Source organism: Phyllobates terribilis, unplaced genomic scaffold (genome assembly GCF_046119375.1).
Source record: "Phyllobates terribilis strain yellow unplaced genomic scaffold, ASM4611937v1 Scaffold_1__5_contigs__length_1240528914, whole genome shotgun sequence".
Taxonomy (NCBI): domain Eukaryota; kingdom Metazoa; phylum Chordata; class Amphibia; order Anura; family Dendrobatidae; genus Phyllobates; species Phyllobates terribilis.
Genome location: NW_027362761.1, coordinates 788,340,247 through 788,360,623, shown reverse-complemented (window position 1 = coordinate 788,360,623; position 20,377 = coordinate 788,340,247). Strand labels below are relative to the sequence as shown.

The 20,377-nt window shown below is 45.9% G+C and overlaps 1 protein-coding gene across 7 annotated transcripts in view; it reads right to left on the bottom strand.

Annotated features, from left to right (window-relative positions):
* The window catches only part of CENPC (centromere protein C), a 267,360-nt gene that overhangs the window by 212,737 nt on the left and 34,246 nt on the right, over positions 1 to 20,377 (bottom strand). For all 7 annotated transcript variants that reach the window (XM_073637041.1, XM_073637044.1, XM_073637043.1 and 4 more), the window contains one exon: positions 8,731 to 8,889. In XM_073637041.1, coding sequence (XP_073493142.1) covers positions 8,731 to 8,889 — 159 coding nt within the window. The remainder of the gene's footprint in view (positions 1 to 8,730; positions 8,890 to 20,377) is intronic.

The following is a 20,377-nucleotide window of genomic DNA, read 5'->3' as shown; positions in this document are numbered from 1 at the left end:
AGTCATCAAAGCAAAAGGTGGCTACTTTGAAGAACCTAGAATATAAGACCTATTTTCAGTTGTTTCACACTTTTTTGTTAAGTATATAATTCCACATGTGTTAATTCATAGTTTTGATGCCTTCAGTGTGAATGTACAATTTTCATAGTCATGAAAATACAGAAAAATCTTTAAATGAGAAGGTGTGTCCAAACTTTTGGTCTGTACTGTATATTGCAAGAGGAAAGGGGTAAAAAATAAATAAAACCAATTCTTCACCGGCTGTTGATTTGTTCATTCTGCCTCCCAAAGATCACAGTAAGGCTCAGCTCGCATTTATCCTGAACTCTGCGCTGAGTGCTGACATTGGGGTTTCTGTGTAAATCTCTGAAATACATGATTCAGACAGAACCCCCAGCAGTAGATTCCAAATAATGAGGTAGATGGAGGCACTGTGGATGCAGTCTAGCCTATGATCCCGAACTGTCCGTCTTTTTAACCCCTTCATGGCGGCCTTTGACGTACTCATATGTCACGGTCGGATAGAGTTCTCGAACTTTGACATAGGAGGAGCGTGCCCGTGTGATCCGCCACCGGGAGCTCGGCTTAAGTTAAAGTGGAGACCGGGTTATCACTGCCCCGGGCATTTTAACCTCCTAAATGCCAGGATCAATATCTATCGCACCATTTAGAAGGCTGGGAAAGGGAGGGGAATCCTTGTCCCTTCCGATTCACACCCCTGCAACATTATCGCAAGGGCTCGATCGTTGTCATAGCAACCTGAGGTAATCATGACAACCTCTACATAAGTGTTGAGCGCAAGTGCTCGCTACTTGAGTGTGCATCGGGTGCTCTGGTATGCACAGAGTATCACGGGTGCTTGAGTGATATGCTCGAGGAGTCTCCGCCCCAAATGCTTCGTGGCCAAATAAAACTCGCGGGGATTGCCTGCCACGCACGAGGGGTCCCTGCATGGTTTTTTTTTGGGTGTCTAATAACCGTGAAACATGTGGGCGGGGACTTGAGCACCTGCGATACATGGTGCATACTTGAGTACCCAATGCAAACTCAAGTAGTGAGCACTTGAGCACTCAAGACTAATGACAACTTATTCAATATGATGACCTAGTGTTATCAAATTCTATGTCGTACCTCTGGGTTCAAAATGTTCACTATACCCCTTGATAAAATCCTGGAGGGGTTTAGTTTCCAAAATGGTGTCACTTGTGGGGGGTTTCCACTGTTTAGGCACATCAGGGGCTCTCCAAACTCAATATGGCGTCAGCTAATTATTCAAGCAAATTTTACAATCAAAAAGTCAAATGGCGCTCCTTCCCTTCCGTGCGCCCAAACAGTGGTTTTCCCCCACATATGGGGGTATCTGCTTACTCAGGAGAAATTGCACAACAAATTGCATGGTACAATTTCTCCTGTTACCCTTATGAAAATGCAAAATTGGGGGCTGAAAAACATTTTTGTGGGAAAAATGTGAAAATTTTATTTTTACGGCTCAATGCTCTAAACTTCTGTGAAGCACCTGGGGGTTCAAGGTGCTCACCACACATCTAGATAAGTTCCCTGAGGGGTCTAGTTTCCAAGATGGTGTCACTTGTGGGGGGTTTCCACAGTTTAGGAACATCAAGGGCTTCCCAAATGCAACATGGCGTCTGCTAATTATTGAAGCAAATTTTACATTCAAAAAGTTAAATGGCGCTCCTTCCCTTCCGAACCCTGCCGTGTGCCCAAACAGTGTTTTTTCCCCACATATGGGGTATCTGCGTGCTCAGGGGAAATTGCACAACAAATTTTGGGGTCCATTTTTTCCTGTTACCCCTGCGAAAATAAAAAAAATTGGGTCTAAATTAACATTTTTGTGAAAAAAGTTCAATGTTCATTTTTTTTCTTCCACATTTCAAAAATTCCTGTGGAGCACCTGAAGGGTTAATACATTTCTTGAATGTGGTTTTGAGCACCTTGAGGGGTGCAGTTTTTAGAATGGTGTCACTTTTGGGTATTTTCTGTCATAAAGACCCCTCAAAGTGGCTTCAAATATGATGTGGTCCCTAAAAAATGGTTTTGTAAATTTTGTTGGAAAAATTAGAAATTGCTGGTCAACTTTTAACCATTATAGCTCCCTAATAAAAAAATTTTGGTTCCAAAATTGTACTGATGTAAAGTAGACATGTGGGAAATGTTATTTATTAACTATTTCGTGTGACATCTCTCTGATTTAAGGGCATAAAAATAAAAATTTTGAAAATTGCAAAATTTTCGCCAAATTTCTGTTTTTTTATCACAAATAAACGTAAGTGATATCGAAGAAATTTTACCAGAATCATGAAGTACAATATGTCACGAAAAAAACAATCTCAGAATCAGGGGGATCCGTTGAAGCGTTCCAGAGTAATTACCTCATAAAGTGACAGTGGTCAGAATTGTAAAAATTGGCCTGGTCATTAACCTGCAAACCACCTTGAGTTGTAAAGGGGGCAAACTGCCTTTTCTTTATCCATCTAGATCAGTTCTTTTCTATACCAATTGCATTAACATCTTACAAAATGGTCCTTTGTTTGAGAAGAAGGGTAAATAAAGCTTTGTCTGCAAAGCGAGGTCAACAGCTGAAGCTGGTGTGTTCTTAAACACAAAGTTGAGCACAACTCTGGGACGGGTTAGTGGAGGGAGCATTAAAGTTGTACATAAGCTCATCCCATGGAGTTGCCCTATAAAGGGTAGTTTTTTTTCCCTCTTTAGTCGTAGACACGATCAAGATAACCTGTTTACTTTGTGCATGAGGAATAACACGATTTTTGGCCATTATACGGCTTGTATCCTATATTTTTCACCATTATTGCCCTGCCGAATCTCTCAAACAATTTTCAGCTGGCGCTGAGCCACTGGGTGGAAACTAGATGCTATGATGCTTCCCAACATAGTTCGCAGAAACTTCAGGCATTTTTACTTTCGTTTCCATGTAGCATATGTTGAGAAGCAGCAACATGCAGGACAATTATACAGCAGTACTGAGCAGATGAACACTGCAAAGCAGTAGCATCTTTCAACTCTATGGTTTTCCCTTTATAGACTTAAAACACCAAGGTTACTTACCGGTAGCCGGTTTTTCCTGAGCCCATGACAGCACACCTTGAGAGAGGATCCGCCCCACCAAGGACAGGAAACCGTCTGAAATAAAAGGGCGGTACCTCTCCCTCGCTTCAGTTGTTTACAGAGCATTGAGAGGACCTCCCTAAACAGGTTAGGCACATAACCAACACCACAATATACATATACACACCACCCCACACAGTGCACACCAGGGTGTGAGAAACATAGAAAAAATAAGGGGGGGAAACTACGGGTGCTGTCATGGGCTCAGGAAAAACCGGCTACCGGTAAGTAACCTTGGTGTTTTCCCCTCCCCCATGACAGCACACCTTGAGAGAATTTTGGAGAATTTATGAGCACCCTAGGGAGGGACCACCGCCTGAAGTACCCTTCTCCCAAAGGTGAGATCAGAAGAGGATAGATCCAACCGATAGTGCTTAAAGAAGGTGGATGGTGTAGACCAAGTAGCAGCCCTACATATCTGCTCGATCGAGACGTCTGCTCTCTCTGCCCAGGAGGTTGCAACGGCTCTGGTGGAATGAGCCCTCACATTGTCCGGGCCTGGAACCCCTGTGGACGTATAGGCTAAGCAAATGGCCTCCCTGAGCCACCTAGAGATGGTACCCTTGGACACCCCATGACCTTTCCTACACCCTTGAAAGGCCAGGAACAGAGAACAGTCTTTCCTCCACAGACTAGTCATGTGAATGTACTGTAGCAGGGACCTCCTAACATCTAGGCTATGGAACCTGACTTCCCCTGGGTTCTTGGGATTGCTGCAGAACGAGGGTAGCACAATCTCCTGACTACGGTGAAATCTAGATACCACCTTGGGAAGGTATGCTGGATCTGGCCGCAAGGTGACCCTATCCTCAAAGATTTGTGTGTAAGGAGGATTAACCGAGAGGGCCTGCAGATCCCCCACCCTACGGGCTGATGTTAAGGCCACTAGAAGGATGGTCTTAAGGGTGAGAATTTTTGGAGAAACCTTGTGTAGGGGTTCGAATGGTTCACTAGTAAGAGCGTTCAAGACTAAATTCAGGTCCCAAGGAGGAACACCCATGGACCTAACCGGTCCAGCTCTGGCACAGGACTTGATAAACCTCGAGATCCACCTATTCCCAGCCAGATTACAATTGTAGAGTGCTCCCAAAGCTGAAACTTGAACCTTAAGGGTCCCTGTAGCTAGACCCAGGTCCCGCCCCTTTTGCAGAAATTCCAGGATCCCTCTGATCGGAGGTTTGCTCGATAGCGGAATATCTATAAACTCTAGGAATTTACCCCACACCCTGCTATAAATCTTAGTTGTAATCGGTTTTCTGCTCCCCAATAAAGTAGAAACTAAGCCTGGTGAAAACCCCTTGCTACTCAATAGCGACCTCTCAAATTCCATGCCGAAAGATGGAACCCCCTGGCCTGGGCATGGAATACTGGTCCCTGCATGAGAAGGTCCGGCCTCTCTGGTAGAATCCAGGGATCTGACACCGACATTAGCCGAAGCAGAGAGAACCAAGGCCTCTTGGGCCAAAAAGGGGCTATCAAAATCACCCTGGCGCCTTCCTCCCGGATCTTCCTCACCACTACTGGAATCATCACTAATGGCGGAAAGGCATAGGCCTTCCTGAACCCCCAAGGAATCTGGAGGGCATCTATGGCATGGGGATTTTCTGCCGGATTTAGGGAGCAAAATCTCTGCACCTTTCTGTTTGCCCTTGTGGCGAACAGGTCTATGTCTGGCTGCCCCCATAACTGGACAATCTGATGGAAGACCTCCGGGTTCAACCCCCACTCCCCCTGTCTTAGGGTATGGCGGCTTAGAAAATCTGCCTTCACGTTTTCTATCCCCTTTATGTGAAGGGCGCTGAGGGATAGGAGGTTTCGCTCTGCTAGACCAAGGATCCTGTCTGCCACCACCATCAGAGGGCGTGACCTTGTCCCTCCTTGGTGATTCACATAGGCTACTGCGGTCCGGTTGTCGGACCTGACCTGGACATGGTGATTTTGGATGTGAGGGAGGAAGCCCCTGAGGGATCTTTCTACTGCCCAAAGTTCCTTTAAGTTTGAGGATGATCCCCTCTCGTGGTAAGCCCAGTGACCCTGTATTGAGAGTTCTGCCAGATGACCCCCCCATCCGGAACTGCTTGCGTCGGTCGTAACTACCCGATCTATCGATCTGGACCATTGAACGCCTGTGGTCAGATTTCCCCTGACTGTCCACCACGAAAGAGAATCTACTACTTCTGGGGAGAGAGAGAGCCTGCCTTCTAAACGCCCGTTGCAGGACCTCTGTGCTGACAGGACCTCCCACTGAAGCCGCCTCATATGCCCCTGGGCCCACATTACTGCTGGGAGACAGGCCGTCATAGAACCCAGGAGGGACATTGCCTCTCTCAGAGACATCTCTGGAGCTTGAATGGCCTTCGAGACTAATGCAATTAACCTGCAGATTTTGTCCTCTGGGAGGAAGCAGGTTTGACGACGAGAGTCTAGGATTAGACCCAGAAAGGTCTGAGTACTGGAGGGGGTTAGTCTTGATTTTTGGAAATTTACTAACCACCCCAGCTGATGCAACACTTCCGTGACCACTAGGAGCTGACTGGAGCAGTGGGCTTCTGTTTTCCCTATTATCAAGAAGTCGTCTAAATATGGCACGATCACTACATTCTTGATCCGTAGGAAGGCTGTCACTTCTGCTATTAGTTTCGTAAATATTCTCGGGGCAATGGAGAGGCCAAAGGGTAGGGCAGCAAACTGAAAATGCCTCAGCTTCCCCTGAATAAACAGGGCTACTCTCAGATACTTCTGATACTCCGGATGGATTGGGACGTGATAATATGCGTCCTTCAAGTCTATTACAGCCATAAAGCAGTTGCGATGTAAGAGCTTCACTGCCGAGCCTACTGACTCCATCTTGAAAGTCTGGTTTTCTACTACTTGGTTCAGACTCCTGAGGTTGATGATGGTCCTTAAGGACCCGTTTGGTTTTTTTATCATGAATAGTGGGGAATAGAACCCCCTCCCTCTCTGTGTTGCTGGTACTTCGAGAAGGACCTGATTTCCTACTAACTCTAACACTTCTGTTTCCAGGGCTAATTGTTCTTCCTGGACCTTTCGTAGGGGGGTAACCACAAAGGTCCGCCAGGGGGTCTGGCTGAACCGGATCTTCAGGCCCCCACTGATAATTTTCAGAATCCATGGGTTTGTTGTTATCGCGTCCCAAGCTGGAAAAAAGTGGGAAAGCCTTCCACCCACTTCCAGCCTGGCGTCATTGGGATCTCTTCGAACTCGAGGATGGTCCTCCAAACATGTAGCCCGATTCTTTTTTGGACTTGGCTTCCCATTTCTTTTTGTCTCCCGGAGGACGACCCCGGTTAAATTTTCTCCTCCGAAAACTAAATCTTCTTGGTTCCCCCGAAAATCCCGGGAACCCTTTGGTTTTATCGCCTGCTTTTTCTAACAGGTCCTCTAACTTTTGGCCAAACAGGAGTCTACCGTCACACGGGAGGGAGCAGTTTCTGTTTCGAAGGTAGGTCGCCTGGGCAACCCTTGAGCCACAAGGCCCGCCTGGCTGCGTTGGATAGTCCCGCTGCCCTAGCTGACAGTCTGACCGAGTCAGCTGAAGAGTCGGCCAGGAAGGCAGATGCTGTTTGAATTAAAGGTAGCTCTGCAAGTATTGCCTGTCTGGAGACCTTTTTATCTTTAAGCTGGTCTTCCAGCTGTTGAAGCCACACCATCAAGGACCTCGCCACACAGGTGCTAGCCACCGCTGGTTTTAGGCCACCTGCTGCCGCCTCCCACGTGTGGCGCAGGAAGGAGTCAGCTCTTTTATCCAGGGCATCTTTTAGGACGCCAGAGTCCTCCAAGGGCAGGGAAGATCTCTTTGATGACCTTGCCACAGTCCCGTCCACCTTGGGGATCTTATCCCAAGGTTCCGCATCCTTCTCTTCGAAGGGGTACCTTCTTTTGGAGAAGGAGGGTAAAGCCCCTGATCTCTCAGGTCTCCTCCACTCCCGGTCAATGAGGCCCTGAATCTTACTGTTCACCGGAAATGAGCGTCTCTTCCTCTCTCCCAAGCCCGCAAACATGATGTCCTCCCGAGATTTAGATGCTCTCTCTTCCTCCAGACCCATGGTTGATCTTACTGCCCTAACCAGTCTGTCTGTATTCTCAATGGGGAAGCAGGGTCTACCGCCCCCCGATGAGGAAGAGGACGATGAATCCCACTGCTACTCGGACTGGGAGGAATCAGAGACGGAGGAAACCTCACTACGGGGCCTTTTCTTCCCTCTAAGGAACCCCTTCAGGGACCCCTGAACTTCTGCATGTACTATGGACTTTAAATTTGCAGCAAAATCCTGGGAATTCTCAGCTATGGTTTTGGTCACACAGCCCTGGCAAAGTGGTTTCTGCCACTCTACTGAGAGAGAAGCTTGGCAAAGGGCACACATCCTATGCTTTTGCTTGGCACTACTCTTCTTAGGCTCCTAAAAAAAGGAAGCACATAAGAGACTTCCCGTTACTAACCAGTGACATTCACGAAGCTCACTCACCCTCGGAGGTCACAAACGGGTACCGGATTCGGAGGCTGTCGCGGAACTGATGATTCCATTCTGGATGGTCCCGAGGCGCTCGAAGCCTTACTCCTGCGGCTGCCACTACGATTACTCGAGCGGCTGTCTGTATACGATGCATCCCTCTGCTTCTGTTGCTGAGGTGGGGGGGTAAGCTGCTGCTCCTGGCTATCTGGATCAGCCATGTCTCAGAAGCGCACCACGCTTCCAGGATAGCTCCCCCCCCTTAAATATAGGGCCATCCAGCCTCCTCCGGTCTGTGGGCCCTCCCCCTTCCTCAGGCCGGAGCTCCGTTGAAAAAAACCGGCCTGGGACGCTCCGATGGGCGCCGCCATCTTGGATCGGCGCCGCTCCCAGCGTGCCCTGCGCCGTGACGTCAGGCGCGTCACACCCGGAAGCATTCCACACTGCAGGGGGAGGACGGCGCCGCGGTCTCCGGGAGGACAGAGCCTGCCTCACCGCGTGCGCCCCGCTCGGCGCAGAGACCCCAGGGGAAGCTGTGGACGGCGCTTCTGGGATACTGAACCCGGTGCACAGGCTAGTGCCCGCTCTTCCACACCGGGACAGCCCCAGGTAAGTCTTCTTTCCAGACAGGTTCCCCATCAAGGACAGGAAACCAACTGAAGCGAGGGAGAGGTACCGCCCTTTTATTTCAGACGGTTTCCTGTCCTTGGTGGGGCGGATCCTCTCTCAAGGTGTGCTGTCATGGGGGAGGGGAAAACAGGAAGCTGTAATCAGACATCTGAGTGAGTTATTTTAACAAATATAGATTTTCTGAGCATAAATTACCAAATTTCTTATAGTCACCTGTACTACTGATGTATGCAAAGCTTGTTGAAATGACATTCACCATTTCAGTATTTTGCACAGGGAAATTAATAGTAACTTGTATAGGGAGCAACAGGGTTCTGCTATTAGTGTCATTCATAAATCCTTTCACTACAGCATCATAGTAAATATAAAGAACAAATGCAGGTAAAAGTATGAGCTCGTACACTTCAAAGACCATCCTTATAATTCCCACAGATCTCATGCTTTTACCGTCAAATTGTAAAATACACCTCGTTTACGTACTTACCACACATCTGATTTAGTATCTGTGGGTTTCGGATTTTCATTGCTTAAATTCAAGGACTCCTGGAGCTGAAACTGGTCCATGCTGTGTGACAATTTACTTAATGTCTTATCAGTGTTGTCATTCTTCCTGGCTACAGCTGCCACATCTCGGAAACTCAAACTATGAAAACAGACAAATTATAAGCCTTAAAGTACTGATCAATTTTAATTTAAAAAAAAATACTGCTGGAAGTCACAGCAGAAAGTACTACTTAAAAAGACACCTACGCAAATTATTTCTAGTATCTGACAGGGCATGAAATCCACTGATCTCTCAAAACACTTGCTAGATGTACACTGCTTAGGAAGCAGCACACAAAATGAGAAAAGGACAGGCTCAGACTTTCATATATTTTTGGTGCCTCTTGTTTATACACCACTCATAATGCACAACCTCCAACAACTAACTTTCTCATGAGGTTTGATCTTTCACTGTGTATGAGAAATATTACAAATACTTCTTAAATGGTGTGAGTTTCCAATTTTTCAGTTGCCGGGCAAAACAATTTTGGTTCATCTCTGCAGTTAGATATTATATAATTTAAAAAGGAAAAAAAAATTCCTACCAGATTACTATCAGAAATATAAACTCTACCACATTAGACCTTTTTAAGGCTTTACAAAGCGAATCTGAATCCATTCTGTGTGGACTTTGTGGACTCAGGGAAGAAACAGATGTGGGAAGGTATAAGGAAGAAGGTATAAGGAAACTTGAACCGATTCCATAGGATGATGAAGGTGTATGTGTTAAGGGATAACTAGTCCAAAAAAAATACTCGTACTTGTGCGGTCTCAATGCAACTGGAGCACCACGTCTGAGGGACCCCATTTGTGGTTACTTATTTTTAGCTCACTATTGATTCCATGGTGCTGTACATGAGAGAGGGTTACACACAAAATACAAATTATAGTGAACAAACTAACAATGATAGACTAGTACAGAGGGGAGAGGGGCCCTGCCCTTGTGGGCTTACAATCTACCAGGTAATGGGGAAGGAGATAGTAGGTTGGGGGTTTCTAGCAGTTCCGGTGGTGGTGAGGTGACAGCGGGGTCATTGCAGGCTGTAAGCCTTCTTGAAGAGATTCGTTTTCAAGTTCCGAATCTCTCCACTTAAGTTACTTTATTTTTTTATTTATTTTTTTTGTCATAAATCATCAGTACAAGAGAAACTAAATTAGAAAAAAAACAAAAAACTTTGGAGGCATCTTTTTTTTTTAATAAGATGCATTATAACACCTAGCAGCAGTTTATCAACATGACAAAACCATGCCGCATGTTGCTTGCACCACTGCAAGCAGCCTGGAAGATTTATAAAGACAATGTAGGCACAGAATCACAGATGGAACTAAGTACAGGCACTCGGCAGCGTCGTAAATACTGCAGTCACTCAGGGCAGGTGACAGATGTAATAGAATATATACACATACATAATATATATATATATATACACATACATAATATATATATATATATATATATATATATATATATATATATACACACACACACATATATACACACACATATACACACACATACATAAATACGAGGGGCGATCCAAAAGTAATGATAATCGGTTATTTCTATTGCACACAGAAATTAAAGTAAAATGTTTTCTTCTCTCTTAGGTACCCACTAGTCCAGGAAAAAAAAAAATCACTTAAATAGGCCACGATTCCCGGGAGCTACATTCATTTGAATAGGAACTGCCAAGGAGTGAACATCAAAATGGAAAAAAACGAGCTCAGAGCTGTCATCAAATACCTCGGCTTGAAAAAAATGACTACCAAAGACATACACAGCGACTTGGTGGAAACATTGGGGGTCTCTTCTCCTCCATATTCCACAGTTGCACGCTGGGCCAAGGAATTTAAGCTGGGAAGAACATCGACGGAAGATGAACATCGTGAAGGACGCCCATCCACGTCCTTCAATGAAGAAAACGTGAAAAAAGTTGAAGAAGTTGTATTGGCCGATCGAAGAGTGACTATCAGGCATGTAGCTGAGGTCACAGGGATCTCATATGGCAGTATTCAAAGAATCCTTGCAAAAGAATTGCATATGAGAAAGGTCTCGGCGCGTTGGGTGCCAAAAATGTTAACCGATGAGCAAAAGAAGAAACGAGTTGACATTTGAATAGCAAATCTCGAAAAGTTCCAAGCAGACAAGGAGAATTTTTTGGCACGTTTTTTGACCATGGACGAGACCTGGATCCACCACTTTGATCCCGAAACGAAACAACAACCGATGACATCGAAACGAGCCAACGAACCGACGCCGAAGAAATTCAAAGTGTCAAGCTCAGCAGGGAAGGTTATGGCGTCCGTTTTTTGGGATGCTGAAGGAATTATTATGGTGGACTATTTGGAGAAGGAAGCCACTATTACGGGCTCCTACTACGCAGAACAAATAAGAAGATTGCGGGAGGCTATCAAGGAGAAAAGGCGCAGCAAACTGCGGGCTGGAGTGCTGTTTCACCAAGATAACGCGCCGGCTCACAAAGCTGCAGTTGCCATGGCTACCATTCAAGAAGCGGGCTTTGAACTTGTGGAACACACCCCCCTATTCGCCAGATCTAGCCCCCAGTGACTTCTTTCTCTTTCCTCGGCTCAAGGAACACCTCCAATAGCGACGTGATAACCGCTTTTGGGGATTTTTTTGAGGGTCAAGATCAAGAACTTTTTTCGAAGGGAATTCTACGTTTAGAAAAGAGATGGACTAAATGTATAGACTTGCTAGGAGACTATGTAGAAAAATAAATTTTTTTTTTACTATATTCATTGTGTTTAGTATTGATTATCATTACTTTTGGATCGCCCCTCGTATGTATGTATGTATGTATGTTAGTTATATATATATATATATACACACACACACACACACATATATATACAGTACAGACCAAAAGTTCGGACACACCTCATTTAAAAAATTTTCTGTATTTTCAGGACTTTGAAAATTGTACATTCACACTGAAGGCATCAAAACTATGAATTAACACATGTGGAATTATATACTTAAAAAAGTGTGAAACAACTGAAAATATGTCTTATATTCTAGGTTCTTCAAAGTAGCCACCTTTTGCTTTGATGACTGCTTTGCACACTCTTGGCATTCTCTTGATGAGCTTCAAGAGGTAGTCACCGGAAATGGTTTTCACTTCACAGGTGTGCCCTGTCAGGTTTAATAAGTGGGATTTCTTGCCTTATAAATGGGGTTGGGACCATCAGTTGTGTTGTGCAGAAGTCAGGTGGATACACAGCTGATAGTCCTACTGAATAGACTGTTAGCTGTTTTTTTCTTGCCATAATACAAATTCTAAGTATAGAAGAATGAGTGGCATCATTATTTTAAGAAATGAAGGTCAGTCAGTCCGAAAAATTGGGCAAACTTTGAATGTGTCCCCAAGTGCAGTTGCAAAAACCATCAAGCGCTACAAAGAAACTGGCTCACATGAGGACCGCCCCAGGAAAGGAAGACCAAGAGTCACCTCTTCTTCTGAGGATAAGTTTATCCGAGTCACCAGCCTCAGAAATCGAAGGTTAACAGCAGCTCAGATTAGACAACAGGTCAATGTCACACAGAGGTCTAGCAGCAGACACATCTCTTAAACAACTGTTAAGAGGAGACTTTGTGCAGCAGGCCTTCATGGTAAAATAGCTGCTAGGAAACCAATGCTAAGGACAGGCAACAAGCAGGAGAGACTTGTTTGGGCTAAAGAACACAAGGAATGGACATTAGACCAGTGGAAATCTGTGCTTTGGTCTGAAAAGTACAAATTTGAGATCTTTGGTTCCAACCACCGTGTCTTTGTGCGACGCAGAAAAGGTGAACGTATTAACTCCACATGCCTGATTCCCACCGTGAAGCATGGAGGAGGAGGTGTGATGGTGTGGGGATGATTTGCTGGTGACACTGTTGGGAATTTATTCAAAATTGAAGGCAACTGAACCAGCATGGCTACCACAGCATCTTGCAGCGGCATGCTATTCCATAAGGTTTGCGTTTAGTTGGACCATCATTTATTTTTCAACAGGACAATGACCCCAAACACACCTCCAGGCTGTGTAAGGGCTATTTGACCAAGAAGGAGAGTGATGGGGTGCTACACCAGATGACCTGGCCTCCACAGTCACCAGACCTGAACCCAATCGAGATGGTTTGGGGTGAGCTGGACCGCAGAGTGAAGGCAAAAGGGCCAACAAGTGCTAAGCATCTCTGGGAACTCCTTCAAGATTGTTGGAAGACCATTTCCGGTGACTACCTCTTGAAGCTCATCAAGAGAATGCCAAGAGTGTGCAAAGCAGTCATCAAAGCAAAAGGTGGCTACTTTGAAGAACCTAGAATATAAGACATATTTTCAGTTGTTTCACACTTTTTTGTTAAGTATATAATTCCACATGTGTTAATTCATAGTTTTGATGCCTTCAGTGTGAATGTACAATTTTCAAAGTCATGAAAATAAAGAAAAATCTTTAAAGGAGAAGGTGTGTCCAAACCTTTGGTCTGTACGGTGTATATATATATTATATCTATCTATCTATCTATCTATATATATATATGCCACACTAATACCACCAACGTCAAAGGCTCGTCTGGTGCCAGCAGTGGCTCTCCTTAATGTCAATCCTTTGTACTCAGCGTGAATCGACTTTCATCAGTGAACAGCACTGAGGTTTACTGGTCCCATATCCAGCGTACATGTTCCCTGGCCCATGAAAGACGCAACTTGGTGTTGCAATTTTAATGTTAAGTAGTGTATACATGGGAAAAGAGGAGAATAGGTGTATATACGGCACTAGGGACACACAAAAAACATGAAACAGCACTTGTAATATAGTCAAAGATAAACATTATTAATATGCACAAAAAGCACCAAATAGTCTAAAGACATTTCAAAACAAAGTACAATCTCCCCATAAATATAACTAGCTATTTAACCCGTTCTACGCCCAAGTGGCGAGCATTTTTATTGGTATATGGTCTCCCATGCTGGTATGTGCTGCCCCCCTCCTGGTCTTTGTGCTGCCCTCATCCTGTCCCCACTATCCTATCCTGGCATGCATGGCACCCCTCATCCCCAATCTGGCTATGCATGGCACCCCTCATCCCCAATCTGGCTATGCATGGCACCCCTCATCCCCAATCTGGCTATGCATGGCACCCCTCATCCCCAATCTGGCTATGCATGGCACCCCTCATCCCCAATCTGGCTATGCATGGCACCCCTCATCCCCAATCTGGCTATGCATGGCACCCCTCATCCCCAATCTGGCTATGCATGGCACCCCTCATCCCCATTCTGGCATGCATGGCACCCCTCATCCCCATTCTGGCATGCATGGCACCCCTCATCCCCATTCTGGCATGCATGGCACCCCTCATCCCCATTCTGGTATGCATGGCACCCCTCATCCCTATTCTGGTATGCATGGCACCCCTCATCCCTATTCTGGTATGCATGGCACCCCTCATCCCTATTCTGGTATGCATGGCACCCCTCATCCCTATTCTGGTATGCATGGCACCCCTCATCCCTATTCTGGTATGCATGGCACCCCTCATCCCTATTCTGGCATGCATGGCACCCCTCATCCCTATTCTGGCATGCATGGCACCCCTCATCCCTATTCTGGCATGCATGGCACCCCTCATCCCTATTCTGGTATGCATGGCACCCCTCATAACTATTCTGGCATGCATGGCACCCCTCATCCCTATTCTGGTATGCATGGCACCCCTCATCCCTATTCTGGTATGCATGGCACCCCTCATCCCTATTCTGGTATGCATGGCACCCCTCATCCCTATTCTGGTATGCATCGTACCCCTCATCCCTATTCTGGTATGCAAGGCACTCCATCCCTTATCCTGGCATGCTTGGTACCCCGCATTCCTATCCTGGTATGCATGGTACCCCTCATCCCTATTCTGGTATGCATGGCACCCCTCATCCCTATTCTGGTATGCATGGCATTCCTCACCCCACAATCCTGGTATGCATGGTACCCCTCACCCCACAATCCTGGTATGCTTGGTACCCCTCACCCCACAATCCTGGTACGTATGGTACACCGCATTCCTATCCTGGTACGCATGGTACCCGCATTCCTATCCTGGTATGCATGGTACCCCACAACCCTATTCTTGTATGCATGGCACCCCTCATCCCCATTGCTGGTATGCATGGAATCCCTCACCCCCCAAATCCTAGTATGCATGGTCCCCTCCCCACCCCCACCCCAATTCTGGTTTGTATGGTCTCCTCACTCCACAATCCTGGTATGCATGGTACCCCTCACCCCACAATCCTGGTATGCTTGGTACCCCTCACCCCACAATCCTTGTATGCTTGGTACCCCGCATTCCTATCCTGGTATGCATGGCACCCCTCATCCTGGTATGCATGGCACCCCTCATCCTGGTATGCATGGCACCCCTCATCCCCCCCAATCCGGATATGCGCATGGTACCCCTCATCCCACAATCCTGGTATGCTTGGTACCCCTCACCCCACAATCCTGGTACCCCTCACCCCACAATCCTGGTATGCCTGGTACCCCTCACCCCACAATCCTGGTATGCCTGGTACCCCTCACCCCACAATCCTGGTATGCCTGGTACCCCTCACCCCACAATCCTGGTATGCTTGGTACACCGCATTCCTATCCTGTTATGCATGGTACCCCACAACTCTATTCTGGTATGCATGGCACCGCTCATCCCCATTGCTGATATGCATGGAATCTCTCACACCCCAATCCTAGTAGGCATGGTCCCCTCACCACCCCCCCCCCCCCCCCGAATTCTGGTTTGTATGGTCCCCTCACCCCACAATCCTGGTATGCTTGGTACCCCTCACCCCACAATCCTGGTATGCTTGGTACCCCTCACCCCACAATCCTGGTACGTATGGTACACCGCATTCCTATCCTGGTACGCATGGTACCCGCATTCCTATCCTGGTATGCATGGTACCCCACAACCCTATTCTTGTATGCATGGCACCCCTCATCCCCATTGCTGGTATGCATGGAATCCCTCACCCCCCAAATCCTAGTATGCATGGTCCCCTCCCCACCCCCACCCCAATTCTGGTTTGTATGGTCTCCTCACTCCACAATCCTGGTATGCATGGTACCCCTCACCCCACAATCCTTGTATGCTTGGTACCCCGCATTCCTATCCTGGTATGCATGGCACCCCTCATCCTGGTATGCATGGCACCCCTCATCCTGGTATGCATGGCACCCCTCATCCCCCCCAATCCGGATATGCGCATGGTACCCCTCATCCCCCCCAATCCTGATATGCGCATGGTACCCCTCACCCCGCCCCAATCCTGATATGCATGGTACCCCTCACCCCCCCCCCAATCCTGGGATGCATGATACCCCTCATCCCCCACAATCCTGATATGCATGGTACCACTCACCCCCCCCCCCCATCCTGATATGCATGGTACCCCTGATCCACCCCAATCCTGATATGCATGGTACCCCTCATCCCTTTCACGCTGCACACATACAGAAAAATAAACAACACTTATACTCACCTTTCTTCTCTGTTTCTCTGTGCTCCAGCGCGGCTGTTACCTGTTCTGCCGGAGGCCGGGAGAGGAGTGTTGCGCTGGAGTACGCGCGTGCCCATACCGCGCTGTCCGGCGCCATTTTGCTGAAGACACACAACAAATGTGTCTTCAGTAAAATGGCGCCAGATAGCGCTATGCGCCGATTCAGACGCCTCACTCCTGCTCCGGTCTCCGGCGAAGAGAGGCGCCGCGGCAACGCTCCTCCAGGTCAGGTAGATATGCAAGTATGGCGCCGGATATTGCGTTATGCGTTCAGTGCCTACGCACACCGCGATCTCCTGCGACATACACTCCTCTTACCTGTAACGGCTCGATGCGTGTCACGCTTGCGCAGTCTATAAAGGCTTCAGACAGACACGCATCTCCGGTTATATTATAGATAACAAGATAAAGAATAATACATGGAGTGAAATAATTAAAGGTAAAGCCATATGCAACCTACAGTGGCTTGTGAAAGTATTCACCCCTTTGGCTTTTTACCCATTTTGTTACATTACAACCTGTGTTTAAATATTTTTGTAATCCGGTTTGTGTGTGATGTATTAGCACTAAATAGTCTAAGTTGGTGATGTGACAACTATAGCCATAAATTAACAGCTTCCCGACCGCTCACTGTAGATAAACGTCGGTGCTGCCTGGGCTCTGTGCAGCGCCGACGTTTAAAAACGGTGGGTGGTCCCGCAGCGCTCAGGACCCCCAGGGTCCTGCAAGCGCTGCGGGTGCGGTGCAGAGCAATAGCTCTGACAGGGATCATCATCGGGACCTGATTGGGTCAGGTCCCAGTGATGTTAACCCTTTGCTATCTTCTATATACCGCGATCTATAGTGATCGCGGCATATAGAAGATAGTGAGAGGAGAGGGGGTCGTCTACTTACCTCTCCGACGACCCCTGATACCTTCCAGGACCTGGCGTTGTTATGGCAGCTGGAGGTCACATGACCGCCTCCAGATCTGCCATATATGGTGTCCTGCTAGGCTCAGCCTGCAAGCTGAGACCAGCAGGAGACACAGTGTGAAACTGTCAGCAGTGGTCTCATACAATGTAATATACAGTGCCTACAAGTAGTATTCAACCCCCTGCAGATTTTGCTGGTTGACACATGCGGAATTAACTTGGCATTGTGACATTTGTACTGTAGATCAGCTTGGAAGTGGGAAATGCACTGCAGCAACTTTTTTTTTGTTTTTTTTTTAAAACGTAAAAAGTTAATTCAGAGTGTCATTTATTATTCAACCCCTCAAACCACAAGAATTCTGTTTGGTCCCCCTAAAGTATTAAGAAGTAGTTCAGGCACCAAGAATATGTGTGGATTAAAGATCTCTTTTGCTAGCCTTTTCTGACTATTTAAGACCCTCCCCATACTTGTGAACAGCACTCAAGACATGGTCAACATGGGAAAGACAAAGGAGCATTCCAAGGCCATCAGAGACAAGATCGTGGAGGGTCACAAGGCTGGCAAGGGGTACAAAACCCTTTCCAAGGAGTTGGGCCTACCTGTCTCCACTGTTGGGAGCATCATCCGTAAGTGGAAGGCTTATGGAACTACTGTTAGCCTTCCACGGCCTGGACAGCCTTTGAAAGTGTCCTCCCATGCTGAGGCCAGGCTTGTCCGAAGAGTCAAGGCTAACCCAAGGACAACAAGGAAGGAGCTCCGGGAAGATCTCATGGCAGTGGGGACATTGGTTTCAGTCAATACCATAAGTAACGTACTCCACCGCAATGGTCTCCGTTCCAGACGAGCCCGTAAGGTACCTTTACTTTCAAAGCGTCATGTCAAGGCTCGTCTACAGTTTGCTCATGATCACTTGGAGGACTCTGAGACAGACTGGTTCAAGGTTCTATGGTCTGATGAGACCAAGATCGAGATCTTTGGTGCCAACCACACACGTGACGTTTGGAGACTGGATGGCACTGCATACGACCCCAAGAATACCATCCTTACAGTCAAGCATGGTGGTGGCTGCATCATGCTGTGGGGCTGTTTCTCTGCCAAGGGGCCTGGCCATCTGGTCCGCATCCATGGGAAGATGGATAGCACGGCCTACCTGGAGATTTTGGCCAAGAACCTCCGCTCATCCATCAAGGATCTTAAGATGGGTCGTAATTTCATTTTCCAACAAGACAACGACCCAAAGCACACAGCCAAGAAAACCAAGGCCTGGTTCAAGAGGGAAAAAGTCAAGGTGTTGGAGTGGCCTAGTCAGTCTCCTGACCTTAACCCAATTGAAAACTTGTGGAAGGAGCTCAAGAATAAAGTCCACATGAGACACCCAAAGAACCTAGATAACTTGGAGAAGATCTGCATGGAGGAGTGGGCCAAAATAACTCCACAGACCTGTGCCGGCCTGATCAGGTCTTATAAAAGACGATTATTAGCTGTAATTGCAAACAAGGGTTATTCCACAAAATATTAAACATAGGGGTTGTATAATAATTGACCCACACTTTTATGCTTAAAATTTAATAAAATTTTATGCTTCTGTTCATAAAACCTACTCTCGTTTGCAGTTTGAAGGCTCTAAATTATTTGCATCTTATCAAACCAGCTAAATCTGCAGCGGTTTGAATACTACTTGTAGGCACTGTATGTCTATTACATTACATGAGATCAGTGATCAGAAAAATAAAAATTAATGTCCCATACAGGGACTAAGTAAAAATGTAAAAAAAAAAAAAAAAAAAAAAAAAAAAAAAGAGTCAAAAAATGTTTTCAAACTGTTAAAAAAAAAAAAACAAGATAAATAAAAATAAATAAATAAAATATTAAACCGATAAATCCGTTTATTTATGTAAAAAAAAAAAAAAGTACACATATTTGGTATCGCTGCGTCCGAAACAACCCGATATATAAAACGGTCACACTAATTAACTCCTTCTGTGCACACCGTAATAAAAATAAATAAAAAACGGAGCAAAACAACTATGCTTTTTCCTCATATCGCCAAACAAAAAGTGGAAAAAAATGCGATCAAAAAGCAAAATAGAAATAAAAATGGTACCGCTGAAAACGTCATCTTGTTCCGCAAAAAAAAAAACCGCCATACAGCTCCATCAGCCGAAAAATAAAAAAGTTATAGCTCAGAATAAAGCGATACAAAAAAAATATTTTTTCTTTCTATAAAATTGTTTTGTGTAAAAGAGCCAAAACATAAAAATATACAGTAAGTGTAGTATCGCTGTAAACGTACACGCAGAACGGCATAAAAAAAACCTCAAAAAACAATTCCTGAATTGTTGGTTTTTGTTAATTTTACCTCCCAAAAAACGGAATAGAAAGCGATCAAAAAATGTCACGTACCCAAAAATGGTACCAATAAAAATGTCAACTCGTCCTGCAAAAAACAAGCCGCCACATGACTCTGTCGGCCGAAATCTGGAAAAATTATAGCTCTCAAAATATGGCGATGCAAAAACTAGATTTTGCAAAAAAAAAAAAAGCGTCTTTTAGTGTGTGACAGCTGTCAGTCATAATATAAATCTGGTATCTCTGTAATCGCACCGACCCGAAGAATAAAGTAATCTCATCACTTATACAACACGAGGAACGGCGTAAAAAATAAATAAAACCAATTCTTCACCTGCTACTGATTTGTTTATTATGGCTCCCAATGTGCTCACCACACATCTAGATAAGTTCCCTAAGGGGTCTAGTTTACAAAATGGTGTCACTTGTGGGGGGTTTCCACTGTTTAGGCACATTAGGGGCTCCCCAAATGCGACGTGGCGTCCGCTAATTATTCAAACAAATTTTACATTCAAAAAGTCAAATGGCGCTCCTTCCCTTCCGAACCCTGCAGTGTACCCAAATAGTGGTTTTCCCCCACATATGGGGTATCGGCATACTCAGGAGAAATTGCACAGCAAATTTAATGGTACAATTTCTCCTGTTACCCTTATGATAATGCAAAATTAGGGGATGAAAAACATTTTTTTGTGGGAAAAATGTGAAAATTTAATTTTTACGGCTCAATATTATAAACTTCTGTGAAGCACCTGGGGGTGCAAGGTGCTCACC